At 41.1% G+C, this 22491-nt stretch overlaps 1 protein-coding gene across 1 annotated transcript in view; it reads right to left on the reverse strand.

Annotated features, from left to right (window-relative positions):
- cadm1 (cell adhesion molecule 1) overlaps window positions 1-22491 on the reverse strand; it is a 352639-nt gene that overhangs the window by 36564 nt on the left and 293584 nt on the right. The window contains 2 exon segments of the mRNA XM_022760846.1: window positions 8475-8564; window positions 20870-21042. Of these exon segments, the coding sequence (XP_022616567.1) occupies window positions 8475-8564; window positions 20870-21042 (263 nt within the window).

Below are 22491 nucleotides of genomic sequence, written 5' to 3' on the forward strand. Positions count from 1 at the left end.
ACACTTTCCGCTGCACACGCCGGACGGTTCATTCAGAGGGGAGCGTGGCTACTGACGGAGATATGGACGAAACTATTATCACGTACTGCTGGCAGCCTCGGTGTGGAGACAAGACAAACTATCAAGAGGAAATAATTGTGCAGCTGTCCTAATTTAACAGTGTATGACTTGGAAAACACTTGACTGACTGTTTACAGTGGAGAGAGTCTTACATGGCAGCTGCTCAAGGAAAGTTCGAAGAAAAGCGTCGAGCTGAGTTGCCGGGATGGTTTGACGACACTTACCACTTTAATCCACGACTTTTCGAAGACCTTCTTTCTAATTTGAAATGTAGTTTTCCGTGGTGGGCCTTCCTTAGGTTGCTGATATTGCATTTTATTATAACGACTACCCCTTAATTTGTTGTGGCTGGTGCAGACACTCCACTCCACATCCACCATAGATGTGAGCATTTCAGAAAAGTGGACGTGACTGAGCTGCAGCCCTCCCTTCCCCTCTCCATTATGCCATCATAAAAAAGAGGGTTTTGGAAGCTATTAGATGATCTTTTAAGTGCTTGGTTTTGAGCAAACTCCGACTCTGTCGAGAACCTTTGAGTCTCCATAGATACATCTGCTGCGCAGCATCTTTAAACTCAGCAGCACAGTTAAAGACAACAAGTTACCATAATGTGTTTTTATGAATTTTGTGGCTGCTACTCACATGTAAAATATAACTGACATAACAAAAATATAACAATAACTATACAATAACTATTAAATATAACAAAAAATTGTATAGCACATTTCCTTAGCTCCGTGACTGCATGGTCGAGTTGCACATATGTTGTTCCTAAAGTTATTTAAATGGTAAATTCATACCTTTTTATACGGCTTGGAGCAGATACATAATCTTGAAATGACTGAGGCCGTGTGCTAAAAACGCTTCAGAGGCAGATGCTAACCTACCAACAATGTTTGAAAACATGCGTGGCCCTAAGTGTCTATCATGGCAGGTCTGCATTGAAGTGTCAACCTTTTAACACGGTGAAAGCACCGAAATGAATGTGAAATGATAAAAACAACATTTGCTCAGGTCTGGAGAGGAAGTCGTGTCGGAGTAAGACAGTTTTAACAGCTGCTATTTAATTTCAAGAGGCTGAATGTACATTAGTCTGCCCTGCACTTCCCTGGCTGTCTGTGTCTTGACAGCTTACAGGCAAAGACAGACAGATGTTTGTGTGAGAGAGAGAGAGAGAGAGAGAGAGAGAGAGAGAGAGAGAGAGAGAGACTGGTGCTCAGTGCTAATGTGTAATTGTTTGGGGAGCAGAAGGCCAATGCCACACCTCGGCTCTGTACCGCCACAGGCTGAGGGTGCAGGGAGCAATCTCACAAGGTGAGACTGTATCAGGTCTGTCTTCGCATTTCCGAAGCCTCTTGAGGATCCATTTCCCGACAAGGTCCTTAAGTTGCTGAGACATGTGAGTGCGAAATAACACCACAGGCCAGTCATTAGACAGTTTCTTGGTATTTTTGGATAAAGCATACCTCTGTAGAAATGCTGTTAGAGGCATGTATTTGTTGTAGTGTGCTGCTGCAAAGCGAGGTGGGCGAGTTAAATTTGGCCTTAACCCAGGCTTTATGTCTGGAAGTTCAGTTCAGAGGCTAAATACAAACCGCCAACAACACGGCACTGATAGGATCCTCGTTACAGGATCCCGCCGTAGACAAAACGCAGCTCCGTATCGGTGTTCAAGTGACAGGAAATGAAGATCACACTGACATTTTTACAGATCAGTTGAGTAACTTTAATTAGGAGATAAATGAAATGTTTGGAGAATACCAATATACTGTATCTGGCTTTAATGTAACAAAAAAGGAAGTCTGTCAATTATGTGTGATGTTTACAGTTGCATATGTTGACATTCTCTCTTTAAAGATTCTACAGCCGTATTGGTGATTACACATGTTTTCCCAATATTTTAATTAATAAATAATCATACCTGGTACAGAGGAGTTGGGACAGTACTTGAGCCATGACTGATGTCTCTCTAGTTCATGCAAACACAAGTACAGGAAAGAAAGCAGACTGAGAAAGGTCTTCTATCCATTAAGAGACAATGGGGAAATGACTGGAGGCTTTTTTTTTTATTTTGATGGAATTCAACATTTTTCAACAGAACAGTCAGCAACCACTTCTATGACCTGGCCATGAAGCAGAGCAACGTCATCTCCGAGGAAAACAACGGCCTCCTTTGTTATATCTCTGCCGCCGCTTGAAGATGCTAATGTACCGGTGTTCATTGGTATAAAAATGATGAACGAAGCCTCTGTCCCCCGCAAGCCTCAGTCAATACAAAGGCAGCGTGGCCCGCTAACCCTCATTACACCGTGGGTGGCCCATGTGGCGATGTGGGACCATTCAGTATGTCTGCTGGTGAGTGATTGCCTGTACATTTCTGAGCAGCCTCCTCCTCCTCCTCCTCCTCCTCCTCCTCGTCGTCAACCATCTCTAACTACACAGGTCAGGCACATGGGAAGTGTCCTTGCTTGACATTCACAGATATGATGTGGACACAGCTCCATGACTAGTTACCACGCTTCCGATGAGCCCTTTGGAGACTCGCTGTGACATGACATCCAGCTCAACATGCGGAGATAACTGCATGTCAATCATAATTATATTGGCAGAAATGCATTAGGTGGAACCCTGCGGTACTGGAAATGCCAACAGACTGCTGGGTGTCCCCGCTGGCTGCTAGATTACTTTTTTTTTTTTTTTTTTTTGTTGGATCCACTTTTTCTGACCTGCCTTCTCTACTCCGGCTTTAGTTTGTGATTTCCGAGTTTTTCCATCCCCCACTGAGCTCCGCTGATAGAGAAACTGGAATCTCTTTCTTTCCAACAATAGATTTCTCCGTGTAAGAACCAACATGAACAAACACACAGGTCGTTTTTTTTTTTTTTTTTTGCCAACCCTGCGACACGACCCGTAGGAGTGTCTCCTGAAATACTGCCCCGAAGGTGGCGGGCGCACTGGACCTTGGTTGTCATAGTTACAATTATAATAGATGTGTGAACCATACTGACAGCGGCGTACCGTACCTTTGTTGCCATGGTTACAATATCAAATGGTCATGGCTTGGTTAGATTTGGGAAAAGGAGCGTGATTTGGGTTGAAATGAGTTTCTCTTTAACATTAGATGATCTTTGTTGTCATGGTTACAATAATAACAGTGCGGTTAATGTTGTTGAAGGGGTTGTGGATAAAAGAAACAACGTAAACTGTTACTTTCACATGGGAACAGAAGTAGCCGATGACTGAGTGAACAACCATGAGGTTCTGTGCAGAAACATTCATGGACCCGAGAAGGCGAATCCGTGAGACTTTGGCGATCCCTCTGGCGCCGCCGCGGCGACGTCGACATTGTTTGGATTTTAGGGACATGTCTCCATTACATTTGGATGGAATGACGTGTAATGACTTTGGTGATCCCCTGAAATTTAAACTCGTCCCGTAACTTTGTTTTTATGACCAATGACATTTCCGTCGGCCTCAGCTGTATTTTGTGTTGAGCGCTAATTAGCAAACAATTCAAATTTCTTTCGGCTGGAGCAAGAGATGAAATATTTCTGCCATTTGGCTGGATGTAGGTGTTTTGGATTGTGCATCTATGGCTGTTAAGTTTTAATATAGTAATAGAGAGTCAAATACAGGACTGATATGAATAATTAAGTAGTTATTTGAACAAAGTTTAACACACTCCATGCCGTCTCGTAGCTGTAAATATCAGTGTAAGTGTAAATACTGAGTTGAACTGTGTCTTTTTGCTGGTGGTACTTTTCAAAAACTGTGTGCTAGCTGATTACCTCCTGGCCCTGCTTTATGAGTTTCATCTCCTATGGTCATTGTGTAGCGCAGTAATACCTCCAGAAGACGATCTGCTTCCACATTAAGAAGATGTGTTGGGCTCCAGACGAGTGTTTTCCATGATGCTGAGTGCAATAATATCACTGATGCTCTCTCAGGGCTGTATGTCACATGAGGGCGGTTATTGTGTAGCTATCGACCTTAATCAAATTAGTTATAGCTGGCTGGCTCCAATTTCAAAAACGGACAAGGAACCAAACAGAGCAAAGTGGGAACAATATCACACATTATCCGGCACAGAGCGTGCATGTGTTAGGCCCATCTAAATCCATTACATTCTTTAAGTCCCGTCTCTAGATGGCGTTTATATCATTTAAGATGCTGATAAATTTAATGGGTATTTGTTTCTCCTCCCTTCCCTGCTTCGTTGTCCTGTCTATAGTGTGGGTTAAATTAATCGGTGGTCAATACTTTTTATGGGCTTTCATCAATTAAAAGTAAAGCTGGCCTGACACCTGATTGTTTTATTTGCACCAGGTAAACATTTATTATCTATTTCCTTCATTCAGAGATTAAGTTTATTCAGCAGTGTGTTGAATTAGGGGATGATTAGTCATGTTTATGTGGATATAGGGGAGAGAGAGGTGATGTGATTATAGATATAATATATGAGGGAGGATGAATGTTGAATCCCGAACAAGACAGCAGTGAATTTGTACTTTTGGGGGTCAGTCTGCGTTTAATGAAAGACTTCCTCTCGACCCTGGCTACCACTAAAAAGATATTACACTGCTGCCCTTGAGGAGAGAGTGCAGCACCAAATGTTACTTTTCAAGGAAAATGTCTCTTCCACACAGACATAGAAATGGCAAGAAAAAAAAAAGGATATGCTAAGCTAAGCTAAGCTAGGCACATGGGAGAAGAAACAGAGGATGCCAAAGAAGGAGAAAGGGAAAATTTAGTTCCTTAAAAGGTGTTTGGAGAAAAATTAACATGTCAGGTGACTGTGAATAGAAATTAATAATATGTCTTAATTACAGGAGATGGTCAGAAATTTATTTAGTGGTGAAAATAGCAATTTAGTCATTTCCCCATGTCACTTTCTAAACCCCTGCCAAGCACTTAAGAGCCATGTGTTGGGGCTCCAATAGATTCTTTTAAGTGCTCTATTCTGTCTCTCTAATGGGAAATTGATAAAAAAAAATAAATAAAGAAAGAAAAAAGAAAAATACTCAGCCCCACTCTGATAGATTCATTTGGCAGCGGGTTTTTGATCCGCGTGGCACACTGTGGGTAAATGAAATCAAATGGCAGAGCGTATTATGGCCATATGAGCCTGCTGCCTTCAATCTATATACACAGTAATAATGGAATGCCCCTGATAGTTGAAAGCAAAGAGAGGACATCTGGCAGAAACTGTAAGTGGGTTGTTTCAATCTGAACATATTGGCACTGAGGACGTGGGGTTTGCTTTATCAGGTGGTGCCCACATAAGTCCTGTTCATAGAGGACTAGAATAACTCGCCAGTATACTGTAGATATTTTTAGTAACTGCAGAGATTTGTCATATATTATAATTCTGCTGTAATTTTTTTTTTTTTACATTCATATTGTGATTTTCTTTAGCTTTTAACTTCTATTAAATTATTTCAGTCTTACTTACTCTGAACTGAAATGTGCAGGTGGTGTAGAGTAGACAGCAGAGCTAGTGTTATATACGACCATGTGGGTCCTGTGATGACACCTTAATTTTTATCAAATACTGTTCTCAAGGTCAAGAATGAGCTTCCATGCTCAAGCATTTAGAAAAGTTTCATATCAGAGTTACAAAATAATCATTTTGGCCATTATTTCTATTGATTATGATAAATATAGCAGTTACTAAAGTAACTACTGATATCTGAGACACACATATAGAAACCTTTCTCATTGCAAAACAAAACATATGTCTCAGTTTTTAAAAGACGTAGTGACTACGTTTTCCTTCACTTTCAGTTTCCTCCTCTGTCATGTAATATGGCGACAGTAACACGATGTTATGCTGAGCAACAGATATGCACAAACTTCACACCGTGTTTTCGCTAATGCAGAAACTGACAGATGATAACAAGCTGTCATTTTAGTAAAATCTGCTCTGACGTTACAATGTGACAATGAAACTTTAGCTGAGCAGCAGCCGCTGTGGACACAAGTGGCAATTAAAGGATAATGGGACATTGAATTCGCCTTCACTTCACAAAGATTCTCAGGGGTCATTTGCTTAAAAGACTTCATCATTAGTCAGTCCAACTGAGAGCGTTAAAATATAGATATAAAAATATATGTATATATATTTTTTATTATACCAACATTGTCCTCAAAAGCATACAGGCGTTCCACGAATATAAAGCAATATAGAGAAAATAATCCAAGGTGAGGAATGCTGTGTTTACTTCTTAGAGAGATTTTGTAAAAAAAAAAAAAAAAAAAAACCTTCTGAAAAATTTATGTAACAGTAAAGCAAAAACAAAAAAAAAAAAAGTCAAAAGTCAGTGTGCAGACTCAGTAATATGAGCCACACAGCAATATCTACCTATCACTGGCACAATAAGCGCCTGGTCATACCAGACCAGCTACGGCTGCAGCAGCTAAAACCAGTGCTTCAAGTTGAATTGAACAAAGGTGCATTTGATTTCTTTTAAAGAAAACCCAGTTATTTGTTCTTTTTTTTATTTTTTGAAGTTGCACAGCTCCACTTTTACTTTTATTCATTTACAGATTCACTAATTTTGCGCAAGTGGTCTTTATCAAATATGTGTCTTTAGTATTGTTATTTACCTATAAGGTGCCTCTATTATTCTCAGCAGGCACATTAGAAAATAAGTGTGATCATTTTGCAAATCAGCAGCGATCTCAGCGTGAATCAGTCAGGATAGCTATAATCAGAACGGGCCTGTGCAGACGCCACACGCCTTGATCCGAGGCAGAGGAGCTATCAATCAGCCCGCATAGATAGGTATTCTCTTTAATCCAATCAGATGGCATAATCAAGCACAATGCCTGTGATTTCTGCCAGCCTCGTGAGATTTGTTCCCATTGAGCGGCCTGTCAGAGAGGCTTTGATTGCATTTGGAGCTCAGGCTGATTCCTGAGTCGAGGCATAAAGTGATGTTTTCTATCTGCACCCTTCGGAGATTTACACTCACAATAGCCCCGAGTTTTGTCGCTGAAAGACTGAGATAAAATTTGTTTATTTCTAAAAAAAAAAAAAGGGCCTAATTTTCAAGAACTCGTGTTCGGTTATTATTAACCCCTTACTGCTACCCCTCGTCCCACAACGCACCTATGATTTCAGATTACTCTTTTTTATGAACAGGAGATGTGGTTCATATGAAAGGCAATTCTTCTGTCTGCGGTAGAACAATTATCAGACACTATTATCATAGAGCCTCTATTGTATTATTCATGTTTCATCATCTACAGCCTTTTTTTACTTATTTGTTTGCTTTAGATTTTCCCTTCATATGAGTTCAGGTAATGTCACACTTCATTGTCACGCTGCTATTCACACCTGTAATTAATGTATTTCTCGTGTTATGGAGTAGCAGTCGGAGTAGCAGCGAACACTAAATCTTTTTTATGAAACATTATTGTGCACCGGGCCCGTTCTGAAACCCTGCTGTGAAAAGATATTTGGGAGCAAAGCAGTGAATAAACAGTGTTGACGGCCAACAGGTTGCTCTGACAAACCGACAACGTGAGCTAAGCCTTGGCCTACTAGTTGTCCTCACACCCACACACACACATATCATTTTGTGCGGTGGAGCGCTGTAATTCCAACAACGTCTCTTTTCATCTGTCATGAAATCTTTTCTAAAACCTTTGTCCGCTGTATTTGTGGATGTGGAGCTTAATGCTCAGCGGTAACGCTGAACGGTAAATGTTAAAATCAAGGAAAGATTCAGGTATAAAAGATTTATGAATGGTTTATAACTAGTTTATTTATTGGCTTGTGAACACTTTATAAATGATTCATAAGCTGTTGCTCAATGTCATGTTAAGTACAGAAGACATGGTTAGCCTAGCTTAGCATGAACCTGGAACAAAGAGGAAGTAGTTGGTTTTGACCTTGGGATCAGTATTTTGTGACAAAATAATCGCAACACAATACCCGCTTAGCTTAGCTTTTCCTGAGCTTTCTGCATCTCATGGTCTTCTTCAGTGAACATGGAACTAAGTGTATCCCCCCGGTTCGAGTATTGTTTGAATCTCTGCCGTTATTTTAATACCAGCTTTCATTTGAGGATTTGCTGTGTGAGTGAAGTACATGGACAGTTGCCGTGGATTCAACCGTTCGTTTGTTACCTGTTGAATCATGAACGCATTTAGAATCAACTGTCAGAGCTTTTAAAAGTGGGCGAATGACAAACATTAACTCAAGGGTAAAGAAACATGCTTGCAAATATGACTGCCACCGTGTCATGAAGATGAAGACATGGAGTGATTCAGGGCTGCACTGAGCGTTCGGGAGCATGCACACGCACACACACACACACACACACACACACACACGCACATGCACACACACACACACACAAACACACACACACACAGATAAAAAAGGTTGTGTGAGGGCGATACTGTACCTTGATTGGCTTCGGGGTAGGAGATGGTGGTGGTGATGGTGGTTGTGGTGGTGGTGGCTGTGGTGGGTATAGGGGTGGTGGTGGGAGCATCTGGATGAGAGGACAAATACATGACAAACTCAAGGGGGGGAAAACAAATGAGTATAAAAGCCATGAAGATAAAGTAAAGTCACTGTGAAGCGATGGTATCGCTGCTTGATATATGACCAGCAGCTCACTGAGTGTCACCGTGTGTGTGTGTGTGTGTGTGTGTGTGTGTGTCACCATGTGTATGTGTATGTGTGTGTGTATGTGTGTGAGTTAAAGGTCTGTTGCAGACTTTTTTTTCTGATGAATTAGCCTGATGGTGGCACATTAACCGCACTGTACACACACAGCGATGACACTGCAACACGTCGTCTCGTCTCAGATCGACTTGAGCTGATCAAAGACCTTGTTGGGAACTCAACTCTTTTATGTCTATTCACAGGCTACATACCATGACATGAAATACTGACAATGCCAGCGAGCACATGGTTGTTAGAAGTGATTAAATGTCTAATGAGCAACACGTGCCGCTGTTGTACTTGCGCTGTCATTGTTATGCAAGTGAGCTATCTTGACAAACAAGTGTGCCTGTGCATTTTTAATATCTCCGAGGGGATGAGTACAAAGTTGGTGCGGATAATGGCAACCATGACAAAAAAATAAAAAATTACAACAAAATCTGATGGATAAACTTGAAAACGATGACACAATAAATGGCAGTGCACAAAAACAGAGGGAAGGAAATGATATACACATAAAAAATAAATGAAAAACATCAAGCTGGGTCCATTTTTCCTCCCACAGCTTTTCCCTTTTTACTTCATTAGCCGGGTTAGACTCCCCACCCTGACAATGACCAGGGGGAGATATCAAAAGTGACATTTTCCTTGTTGAAGTGGCAGGGCTGCACTGATATGAAGCCGCTGGCAGTGCTGCTTGGTTAGAAACCTCCCATGCTGCTCTGATTGCCCGGGAATGGACTGAAAAACCTGTTGGGGTTATTAAAAGGTGCTGAAAAAATAAGTAATTTCTGGCTGTCGATAAGGAGAGTGGCTAGTCTACACTTTAATGAAATAAGGTGTTATAAGAAGGTGAGGAAAGGAAATGTGTGTGTGGACAGACAGGCATAAGGAGAGGGAATTCAAGGAGGCAGAAGAGGAGCTGTTTTAACTAGCTACAAGGAAAACGTTGTATCTGTGTTGCATTTTCACAGAACGAGCTGCAGCTATTTTATTTTATCGAACCTTCATTTAACCAAATCTTGTTTTACACAATTAACACGGTTGCAGAGATGCATGTAAGAGTTTTCAATTTACAATCATTTCCTGCAGCTATCACTGTCTTTATAGATGGTGCACGTCACCATATCAGCATCTATCCATCCTTCAGCTACAATTCGTTTGTCCTTTGAGGGTTGGGGGGAGGGGCGGTGAAGCCAATCCCAGCTGACGTTGGGCGAGGGCGGGGTACAGATGGTGCTCTGGTGACAGGTCACCAGTCCATCACAGGCCTGACATATAGAGACAAATGACCACTCGCGCTCACATTCATAACTGCAGGCAATTTAGATTCACCAGTCAACCTAACCCGCATGTCTTTGGACCGTGGGAGGAAACCTGTGGAGAACACGGCCGAGCAAAGGTTCGAACCCAGAATCTTGTTGCTGTCACGACAGTGGCCTCTGTTTTGATTCACTACATAGACACCTGTAGAAAACTACACACCTGTGGACACACATCGGTAAAACAGAAAGCTGCACAATCACTCAAATTCGATCTTCCTCATTTCAATTTTATGAATCAACATTTCACGTTTTTGGCTGAAGAACGAGCCGAAATGTTTTCAAACTAAAAATAAAGACTGCATCAGAGTTACGAGCGAGCAGGTCTTGAAATCTGCCTCAGCGCCTCTGCCACTGAATGATTTAGGCTGGGCCTGGTTTCAAGTACTTAGCGTTAATGCCAATGTGTTCTTTTTTAAATAATTTTAGGGGAGGACACTGCCAAAATGGGAGTGAATGTTTAAAAAGAAATACTTTACAGTATGTCACATGAAATTAAATGCATTTGTTTGCATAATGAATTTCTAACCAATTTTAAATGGTTTCGTTGAAGCCACAAAAATCACAACTAGCAGCTGGAACAAACCCTACTGGACAGGAACCTAGATTGAAGAGAGGCTGATGATATTACACGTCTTTGTAATTGTCAACAAATCTCATGAAAAGAGCCGAATAACAATGATTTGATCCTGTTGACAAATATTGTCTGTGTCGCCTAAGCCTGTTAGATCTTATTCCTCTGCCAAAGACCTCTGTTGGTGTAAAAAAAAAATAAAAAATAAAAAAATGAATAAAAAATCACATCAATGAGCCACACTGTTGCACTGTGTGACATTTCCTTTATTACCATGAGTACAGCCACTTTGGTTTGTTCAAAGGCAATTCCACATAAACCGTCCTGCTGGAAATTCTCTATAGTGTATCAAAACTGTATTAATCTGTGGCTGAAAATAGTCCCACATAAATGAACCGTTTATTCTGTTTGAGTTATGCTTGCTAAAGAAGACAGTGGCCATCTGTTTTAGTAAACCACATAGCTTCGTCCTGTTTTTAAAGATTCCTGCCACACACAGGGTAGGACGGTATTTAAGAGTGAAACAATACATTGTTTTGGTCTTTTTCATGGGATTTGTTGACGAGGGGGAAGAATACAAAGTGACCCCAGCACCAGTCTTATCCCTTCAGATCGACTGCCACTAGCAACATACTATAGATAACACATCCAGAGAACCACGCTTGAATTACTGGTGGACTGAACCTACACCAAACTTATTTTCACTATGAAATATGAGCAAATTGAAAATGTGTACATCTCAAAGTTACATTAAAAAGATAATAAAATTCACTGAGCGTTTGTTGTGTCTTCCCTAAAGGTACTGAGGTTGTTTATCATTTCAAAGTAGCCTTCCCCGAGGGCAGGGGATGTTCATAGTTACTACAAAAATCTGTTCACAGTTGTTAGTTTAGAAAATCATCTATTTTTATGCACTTGAAGAAAAGTGAATCGAGTAATTCAAATAAAAGGCAGAGAAGTCCATGTAGCCCCTCAGAACTCTGCCTGAAGCAAATTTAGAAATGCTAATTCTGGCCTTCAGGTGATCTGGATCAGTATTCAAATTCTGCTGATGTACAGTATGTTTTTAATCTAACAACAATCCCGTTCTTTTTAAAGACAACCTTGACAATACAAAAGGCTGTACAGACCAATATGGAGACAAAGGCAGGGAAAAATGATCCACTGGGAAGTCAGCTGGCAGATGAAGCTTGAGCTGATGAGTTTCACACATGCTTGAGAGCCAACAAACTCCAGCTCAGGGGTGGTGCAGTCTAATTGGTTTTATCCCATCATGAACTGTGAGGGTCCAGCAGATGTTTGGGATCATCAGTGTCAACAACTCATTAAAATCTTAACATTACAAAAAGAAAGATTAAAAGAAAGTCTGGCAATACTGAATGTACACTACACCCCCCCCCTCCCTTTTTTTGTGGATAGCCAGTGCAATGTATCTATGAAGATTGGAGCTCATTGACTTTCAAATGTGACAGGCAGAATGTGTTTTCCCTCCCGCTGAGTCACCGGGCCTTGTTTACTGATGAGGCTTATGAATCAGTGTTTCTAGTCTGAACGAATGGAGCAGGATTGCGGGAAGCGCTGAGACACAGCCTGACAGGAATCATTCCAGCTAAACCCGGTGAGTTAAACAACTCCACATGAGCACGGGATGAGAGAAACACGCTACATTTACACAGTGGCAGTAACCACACCAAACAAAATGAAAAAGAAAAGAAAACGAGCACTAGCACAGAGAAGTTCATATATGGCAAAAACGCATGGCCTATGATAAATTACATCTTTAAACCCACCGTTTCTTACATTTTGTTCTAAGATAAATAAACAAATGAAAAACGTTGTTTTGTTGAGGACGGTCTCAGACTCCTGTGTGTCTCAGACACAGTGCACAGTTTCCATCAGTTGGATATTAAAGCGTAGCTGTGAGAAGGTATAAACAAGCCAAAGCCAAAGTATTTAACAACCCTACTTTCACAGACAGAAAAAAAAACACATGCATTTCTGCCTTTCATAGACGTCTGAGCTACACTTTTCCTTTTACTTACTTAATAACTTACCTTCCTTTACTTAATACATATTGTACATTAGGTGCTGAACTTCTGTCAGACGCTGCTTTGTGTAATTCTGTGACCTTATCAGAAAGTTTTATTTCCCCCTTTTTGCTTTTACATTTTCTCTGCTTTTCTATTCTGACCTGCTACACCCCCTAACCATATCACTGACTTGCTGTTGTGTCATACAATCCATTTAGTGCCTTTTAACCCTGAAAGGGTTACCTATATTTTACCCTTTTATTTCTTTTCTATTTTTCCTGTAAGTTTTCCATGCCCTCTGAAGGCGGTGTTCTCATTTCCTGTCTAATACGAACCAGCGAAGCCCTGACACTCGTACTGTAATTACATATAAACTTGACAATGACTTGAAGTGACATTTGTGGTTGCTAACATTATGGAAGAGCATAAAATATTGGCATATTTTGTGTCTTTCAACTCCTCCTCTTCCAGAGAGAAGTCATGAAAGACTTAAAACAGGAGTAAATACAACATAACAATATCAAAAAACATATCTGTCAAATACTCAGATTCTGGCAATTCTTAATTAGTTGCCTGTCAGGATAAAATATAAACTTTGAGACTTTCCATCTGTTGGTTTCTGTAAGTTGTGGTCGAGCTTCACGTATATCTCAGACCTTTGAATTCACTGTAAGTCCAAGTTAAGGATTAAAGCTGAGTTACTAGACACCTGCACCTCCTCTTGACTCTGTTTTCAGACTTAAGAAAATCTAGCCTGTGGACTTTGGCCAATCACAGGCCTTTTCAGAGAACGAGAGAGAGAGGGCGTGTTCCTATTGGCTGTTCTACAAATGCAGATGCACGTGCAAGTCCCTCAGATAGATATGTGTCAACATCTATAATAGCACCTCTCCTGGACACGTAACAGGCTGCAAACTTTTTGTTTAATATCTAAATGTGTTGTAGTGGATGGTTGTGCAGGTAGATTTACCATCAGAGCAGGCAGTGAGTGGCTGTGTTGAATGTTGCTATGAGTTTAGCCCTCTGCTAACCGTAGCCAGAGGGTGCTGTACACAAAGGGTGTAGTTTTATTTTGGAATCTCTACATATCAGAAACCTGAAGTATTGCAAGTAAAAAATAAATAAATAAATAAAAATGGTTAAATGCATTTGTTATTGATTAACTGGACATAAACATATTGGGTCAGAGCAATTTAGAGTGACTATTCTATATGTACTCCTTACATATAACATTTGAGAAAAAACCCCCAATGATCTCCATGTATTAACTGAGTTCATTTTAGGTAGTTAAGTTATTGAAACTGCCCAGTATTACCAATGTAATATCATAATATATATGGCAGAAGAAAAATATCATCTGAATAGTCCAAGTGTTTATAATGTCTTAATAACACACAGACAGGATTCATTCAAAACCTCCTAGCAAATTTGTTTTGCAAGCGATGAATTACCTTTCCTCCTCATAACATTATACACCAGCAATTTCACCTCCACTCAAGCGCAATTTCAGCAAAGTTAGAGCACTTGCAAATGGGACGTTTCAGGACACTTTGAGCCCCTGGAAGACAAGTTAGATGCCACTTAAAGAGCTAACAGTGATTTCTGAAGAAGCTCCCATGTGTTTTAATGGAGAAGAAGTGTAAAGTAAGTAAGATGATGACTGAGAGCAACAGGGTCACTAAACATGCTGCTAGTGTGCAATAAAAGCCTGTGATGGTGAAAGAGCAGGGAAGAGGAGAACTCAGTTATTGGGTAAACGGCAGCCTGTAAACAACTTAAAACCCCCCGGCGCTGGGTCTCACTCGACAGTGAGAGGAAAACCCTGATGGTTGTGTTTTCTTACCCTGTGAAGTAAGAGCAGCAGTGAGAGTTACAGCAGTACAGACTGCATTCTTTTTGCTGTTAACATTGTTAATGTCAGCCGGGCTCGTGGCGCTCTCCATCACTAAGGGTCACACAATACTCGGGAATCAGCCATATTAGAAAAGATGCCGGCCGTGGCTGCATTTGTTCTGGCTGTCGAGCAGGAGGAATGTTGGAGGGGTGGAGGCGCCATGCAGACTTTATCATTAAGTTACAGAGCTCGAATGTATAGTTTGGGAACTTGTGTTCACTCGTGGCTGTTACGATTTTTTTTTTCAAATTAAAAGTTAACAATCACACACACACACACACACACACACACACACACACACTGTTTTTTCATGACAGCTTTGGGGTATTGCTGTACACCCAAAAACAATACAATACAATCAATATATAGCATACATAGTGCTTTGCAATAAATACTGTAAAATTTACAATAAAACGAAGGACCAGAACTTAATAAATAGACAAGATAATATTATCAAACACCATCAGCTAAGAAAAAGATAAAAGTGATGAAAGTGAGTTTTAAGAAGAGATTTAAAGGAGAACACTGAGTCTGCCAGCCTGAGATCTCCCGGCAGGGAGTTCCACAGCTGAGGGGCCTGGTCACCTTTTGTGACATATTGGGATTTAGGAACCATTAGTAGAGCCCTGCCAGAGGATCTCTGGCAGCAATCAGTCTCACTGGGAGTTAGCAGATCACAGATGTAGGCAGGAGCCAGACCATTAAAGACCTTAAAATAAGAATAAAATCTTAAAATCAATTCCAAAACCCACAGGAAGCCAGTGAATGGCAGCAAGGACTGATGTGGTGTGGTTCTCTTAGTATGTGTTAACAGCCTGCCAGCAGTGTTTTGTATCAACTGTGGTCGTTGGATGTTTCGCCCGCTGATACCAGAACAGAGTGCATTGCACAAGTCTAGTCTGGAGGAGATAAAAGCATGGTTGACTTTTTCTAAACCTACACAGGAAAGACATGGCCTCAGTTGGGCAAAGCAGGACTTTAGTCACTTTAGCATCAAAGGACAATTTTGAATCAAAAATAACACCTAGGTTGCAGGCCTCTTTTCAAACATTATTGGATAAGGCCCCAGACCAGAGGAGAGATTATTAATGCTGTTAGTGCTAAGGCCACAGGGGGTAATTATAATTACCTCTGATTTGGAATCATTCAGCTGCAGGAAGTTTTTAGACATCCAATTTTTAATTTCAGCCAAGCAGGGCATAATACACGATACATATTATCGGGACATTTAACTGCGTGTCATCCGTGTCGCAATGGAGATCAATGTCATGGCTATGCAAGATTTGCCCCAGGGGTAGAACATATATGGTACATAAGAGGGGACCCAAAATAGACCCTTGGGGTACCCCACAAAACAGAGGAATGTTACAGAGAAGGACCTGTTTTACAGAAAAGAGATTATGCAATTCAGGGCCCCTAATGCCAACATAGTTCTTCAGATGGCTGATTGAAATAGTAAGTTCCACTGCATCAAAGACTGAGCTTAGGTCAAGGGGAATCAAATAGGAATACAGGCCAGTGTCGGATGCAAGCAGTAAGTCAATGGTGACCTTTACTCAGGCAGTCTCACTGCTGTGTAGAGAGCGGAGAGACTGAAATTTAAATCTAATTTAGAATTTAGACTTAATTGTTATTTATAAAGGGAATTAGTTGGGTGGGTGAAGACCATTTCTTTCTCAGTTCTGTGATAAAAATGGCAGCTTGGAGATGGGTATAAAATTACTTTAAAAAAAGAGGGATCTAGAGAAGGTTCCTTTAAAGGGGGGTAAACCATGGCATGTTGAAAATTGGAAGGGAAAATAACAGTAGATAGAGAGGAATCAATAATGGCTAAAATATCTGGACCATCAGTGTGAAATACAGCTTTTAAAAACCAAGTGAGAATGCAGTCTGAAGGACTGGTGGAAGATTCTGAAAGTGCAACAGCGCGTCCCAGGGTTGACAGATTTTACTGAAATGGGTTAATGCTGGGGGTGGGCAAGGGGTGAGCGTGAAGCTCTATTAAAGTGCTGCTGGAGCTCCGCCATTTTATTTTGAAAGTAATTGTGAAATTCCTCACATCTCTCTGGGGTTGGATTCAACTGGCTTGGTTAGGTGGCGGACCAATCACAGAATTTATGGTTTTAAAAATGACTCTGGGATTGTGACCCTCTTCAGCAATCAGATTTGAAAAGTAGTCCTTGCTCTTTGATTGTTGCTTTGAAGTGGGCATTCAAACTTTTACGTAGGCAGGGGAGACACTGAACCCCACCAGGATCTGGTTGGAGGCAGAACCAGGACCCTGCTTTTCGGGTAGTCATGATCTTCTCCAACCAGCCAAAACAAATGGAGCCAGGACCAGATGTTTAATATTACCGCTGTATATACACTGACTCCCCTGCTGCTTGTCTGATATTCTTTTCGAAGGAGTGTTTTGTGTCTAGATACACAACCTCCCTGCAGCTTCTGTTTAGGTAAATGGTCCACTGCAGAGGTGCATTCATGGTGGTGGTAGTATAGGAGCAGGAGGTGGTCTGTGTGTGTGTGTGCGTGTGACGGAGGGATCTGGAACATAATGCGAGAATCGGCTTCTGACAGCTCAGCCACAACATCCTGTCTTCCCATTAGCTAGGCGAAGGTTGAATTACAGTAGACATTAGTAGTGTGGGGGCCACGGACACATCAAAGTCATCAAAAGACTAGCTCTAAAAGGATGGAGGCCCTCTGTGGTTTTAATGGTGGCTGTGTTTTTTTTTTTTTTGGTGCAAGGCTTTTAGTTGCCCACGTGTTGCATTACTGTGTTTATCTTTGTGTTTCTCTCACCATGGGGGGATGTGTGGCTGGATGAGAGGGGGGCAAACTGGAGCCCACACCATGGGGTTTTGTTGTTTAGGCCCTGGGGAGACAGACACTCAAAAAGCCTGCTACCAGAAAATTCATACTTCATGCAAAGTTGTACTTTATGGATCACGCAACTGTGAGCAATGAGATAGCTTCAAGTCAAAGCGTTGCTCTTATTGATGTTTTTAATGTGTGCTGTAATTGATCTGATTACAAACACATTGCTTGCACATGCAAACGCACACGCACGCACCCACACACACACACCCACACACCGTTTTCTCACCATAGTAACTTCTTACATTTACGCCTGATCCTCTGGCTACTTGTGGTAACGGTAAGTGTGTTTTAATAACACAGGTCCCTGGTGTGTCTGTTTTATGGATTTATTAAAGATACAACACAGGGGGTGGGGGGTGAGGAGGGGGGGCACCCCTATTGCCATTTTACCCCAGTGGCAAACCCCGGTACTGCAACATAAAAAAACCCCCCAGAGAGACACTAATGCCAATGTGCCTTAGGCTGCACAACATGGAAGCGCAATGATGAATAATCAGCAGAGGACAATTATTGGGCTTTTGCACTAGATTAGCAACTTCAAATGGAATTAATGGGAGCCATTCTGGAGTCTAGCATCCAGTTCTCATAATAAATCCAAGACCTGTTTACAGCACAGCCAAACTGTGGGCTGAGAGGATTCAATCTTCCATTGTTGACACTCGACTGAGTCCTCCACCACAGCAATATTCAACTCAGAATTGAATGTGGCGTGTGCATGCATTATGTGGAATGTATGCAGGCACCAACTAAGGTCTTTTGCATTACATCCAGTGCTGTAATACATCATTTCCTGTGAATACCATGTTTCTGGGGAATGCAATTTGAATTTTGGGCATGTAACCAGGACTACACTATGTATATATAGTAGAAGCCATTATTTACAGAGGCAAATATGTTGACTAGCTATTGCCACAAATGAAAATAATGACAATATTAAGGAACTTGATCAAAATGTGTTGATCCATTTACAGTATGTTAGATGTAAATGACATGAGTTAGGACATCACAATGAAACCCAATCTGAGTCAAAACCCAACATCTTTTTGTTTTACACATATTACAGCTGTGAGCACAAATGGCTCTGCATCCTAAAATATTGCTAGCATCGTAGTTTTCCCCGGCTTCCTAAAATATAATGTGTGTTGTCCTGAGGCTATTTTGTCTAATATCTGTGGAGAGAGGTTGTCAGTGTGGTCCTGTTGTGACAGGGAGGCTTGGACAGGATTTGGACAGCCTGTCTTCAATCCCAGCACGAACAAAACACTGAAGTACAATTGTAGTTGTCAGCAGCACTTTACAGGATCAGTCTGCTGCAAAATGTCTCAGTGGAAAAATTTCGACAGCTGGCTATACACAGAGCACAATGGTTTAAAATTAACAAAGGATCAGAGAGAGAGATCAGCCTTCATATAGCCAATACTTACTAATCAGAAAATTCCTTTCAAACATTCCTAGATTCTCACATAATTAAGGATTGTTGATATGCAACAAGTGCTATCTATTAGTTTAATCTAGATTATAAAGTAATAAGTAATACAAATATGTATTTTTTGTGGCATTTCTTATCTCTCTGGTACTGTGAGATGTATTCAGCCCAAAGATCTATGTGTCAAATTGATTCTTACCAAGATGAAACCAGAATATCGACGCAGAGACAGACACAGACACTGCACTGTTAGTTTAAACTAGCAGCTGTAATATAGCAGGTGGCAGTAAGCCGTTTCCTGATCTGCAACAGAACCTCAGTCGTTTTATTGCACTCATCATTAGCACATCAACTCTCGCTGCTGTAAATAACGTCCATTCAGCTGCTGTCCGTTAGGCATTGAGCGTCCCTTTTCCTCCCCTACATAAAAAAAGTACTCTTTTCACTCTGCTAATTCCCTCTGACAATAGCAGCCAAATCATTTCTCAGTGGGCTCAGGGTCTACCAAAAGTGATTGTCAAGTAATTTTGGCCAGAGAAAATGAGCGCATTAGAGTCTAATGCCCTGCTCGGGGAGAAAATGTTATTGGTATCAACAGTATAAAAGCATGTTGAGATAATGCTTATGAGGATGAGAGAATTCCATAGAGAAAAAGAGGAGGATGCTCGGTCAATATGGAAACCACAGAAATAAAGAAATCTGCCAGAAGTAGGTGGAAGCAGGTTAAAGGATTACCCCAGATTTGTAGGAAGGAGCACCATTGGTCAACAAAACATACCCACCACTCTCAAATATTAATCACAAGCTGGGTTTCTGGTTTGGTCCAGGCAAAAAAACTAAACAAGACCGGTATACACTATGCCGAGCGTTAGCAGAATATTTTTTAGGGAGTTCTTCTGTACCTGAATCGGGGGTCTAAGGGTAGAAGGTGTTGTATGTTGTATTGATTGTGAAGCACCTTGAGGCAAATTTATGATTTGTAATTTTGGGCTATATACAGGGCATAAACCTGACTTCACTTGCCTGGACTTACATCAGCATGTAATACAACTCCACATATTAAAATCCATACATTCCACACACATACACATGAAATCCAATGACTGAGTGGAGCTGATGGAATCCAGTTTACGTGTAGAACTAACCACATATCGTCCGCCACAGCCAACTACCTTCATCTTTTAGAAACAGTAGTTGTGGACCTGGCTGGCCTCGAGACGCCTGCTACACTGGATTTTAGATTATTAGGCTCAGAGCCATAGCCAGGATTTTTAGAAATGCTGAGGTCATAAACCCAAATTACACAATCTAACCCCCAAAGAAGTTTCTGACAAGCCAAAACATAAAAAAGTAATATTTCAGATTTTTTTTTTTAATCATATCTATCCAGTTATATTTTCTATAAGCCCTAGGACTTCATTTTTCCAAATCAAGGTACATGGACGGTAGCACAGTCAAGTGAACAAAGTGGACAGAGTGTAACGACAAGCTTCCGGCCTCGTCCACATCCACAGTGCAGCTGGAAGCAGGGAGGGATTAAAAGTACACTGCACCTCTACTGAAAGAGAGTCCTGATTTAAAAGTCAGTCTGCATACTTTGGATTATGGAGTGTTTAGTATGCTAAAGGTGCGAGCAATGAGCGCCAGAGCTAACAACTCGCCAGTCTCGTAAATCGGTCATCAGTCTACATTTAAATGATTCTGGTGTTAAGGTTCATGGGACAAGATTCTGTGGTGTTACTGACTGCATAACACACTTGGACTTCCTGCTCCATGCATGAATATTTAACTGAGATGAAACGTGTGATCTCACATGGGGGTCGGCAGGTTAGAGATTTTTAAACAATGGAATATGTCAGACATGAACTGTGTAAGTGATACTAGATATAGAAGAGTGTGCATCTGGAGGACAGAAGGAAAGAGTCAAACAACAAAGAAAAGTAGAAGGTACAGGTGCAAAGAGAGACAGTAAAGTGTCGGAGGCGAAGTGTTGACTGTCGTACCATAGACATAGAGGATGTAGTCGTCGTAAGACTCCCCCACTGAATTGGACGCCACGCAGCGGTAGGTTCCGTTGTAGGACTTGTTTAGGTTTTCAATGTAAAGGTCACCACCGGTGATGACGGCATGGGATGGCACATCATCGTCCACCTTCACCCAATTCACCCGTTGTGGCCTGAGAAGAAGAAAAACCAGAGCACCGGTTAGATCTCAGCGATAGGAGGAAGGAGTGATCTAACTATTGGTGGCCTCTAACGGACGCAGTGTTCATTTCACCCCCGACTACAAACTGTTGAATGAAATATTAGATGAAATAAACAACATATGGATCATTTTTTGGTACTTTTCTGCTTGTGCACCACCAAGAAGAATTCCCTCTATCAGTACAATATCCAAAGGCACCTCTAACACCATACCATCATTATCAAATAGATGCCTATTCTCCCAATACAGTGCACATCTATTTGAGGGTCCATTATATAACAACACTTGCTAAAAGATTACTAGTTCTCCAATAATTATAGCCTGACCTTACTCTACACAAATTCACTTCCTTGTTTTATGAAGTTTCTAGCAGCAGTTAACTAGAAAAAAAAGAGAAGCTAATCAATTAGAGCTAGGACATAAAAAAAACAAAAAAAAAACATGACATAATAAAATGACATCCTTCCCTTTGTGGAGAGTTAAAAGCAACAATAACACTATGGCAGCTTTGTCTCGAAATTACAGGCTTTCCATGCTTGTATACTTATGAGTGTTGCTGTGTAGGTGGGCGCCTACCGAGTGTCTGTATTTGTTCGTTTTTGTACCTTGACTGAGGTTTATACTGGGGTGACAGATTCCATTTTTATGACAATGAGCTCAGAGCGCCCAGAGTCACAGGGGGTGAGGAGAAAAGAAAAAGACAAAACACCTCTATTTTGCTGCTGCAACTTCCAATGGCCACTGCCAGCTACTGTTATTTCCCCTGAGCGTGTGCTGATGGTCTCTCTTGTTGCATTTTGTTGTGGTGTTTTAACTTGTTTCCCTCCATTTGAAAGCATTTGGTGTGGAGGGAGCAAGCAAATAGGAGAGGGGGAAAAAAAAAAAAAAAAAAAAGATGAGGTGAAAAATCCAGGAAGAGAAAATATGAAATAACAGTAGGAGCTCAATAGCAAAAAAAAAAAAACCCAAAAAAACAAACAAACAAACCACAAGTGTGTTTAATGGCTGTGGTGGACTGCTTGAAAGAGAGAGTGCCGTGTCTATTACAAGCTTTCTCCGGATGAAATGAAATGTAAATAAATAATAAATAGGTATTTCCTCAGATGGCATGAGAGACATGACCTAGAAAAAAAGGAGTTTCTATAGGTGGATGGGATGTTGTGAGAAGGGAAAAGTGAATCTGGAGAAGGAAGATAGACAGAGATAGACGAAAGAGGTAAGATGGGGCTGCAAGGAGAGAAGAAGGGCAGGCGTCTAGAATACAAATGGCTGCCTGCAGACGGGGCCCCCTGTGCTATCTGCTGGTAATGACTGCACAACTCTCAGCAGCTCTAATGAAAATGACTTCCAATTCCCGGCTCACTGTATTGATTGTGTTTTCATCTTTATAAAATGACTACGGGTAGTGCGCTTGTCTCTA

The sequence above is a fragment of the Seriola dumerili genome, unplaced genomic scaffold (genome assembly GCF_002260705.1).
Source record: "Seriola dumerili isolate Sdu_G_001 unplaced genomic scaffold, Sdu_1.0 BDQW01000367.1, whole genome shotgun sequence".
In the NCBI taxonomy this organism is placed as follows: Eukaryota; Metazoa; Chordata; class Actinopteri; order Carangiformes; family Carangidae; genus Seriola; species Seriola dumerili.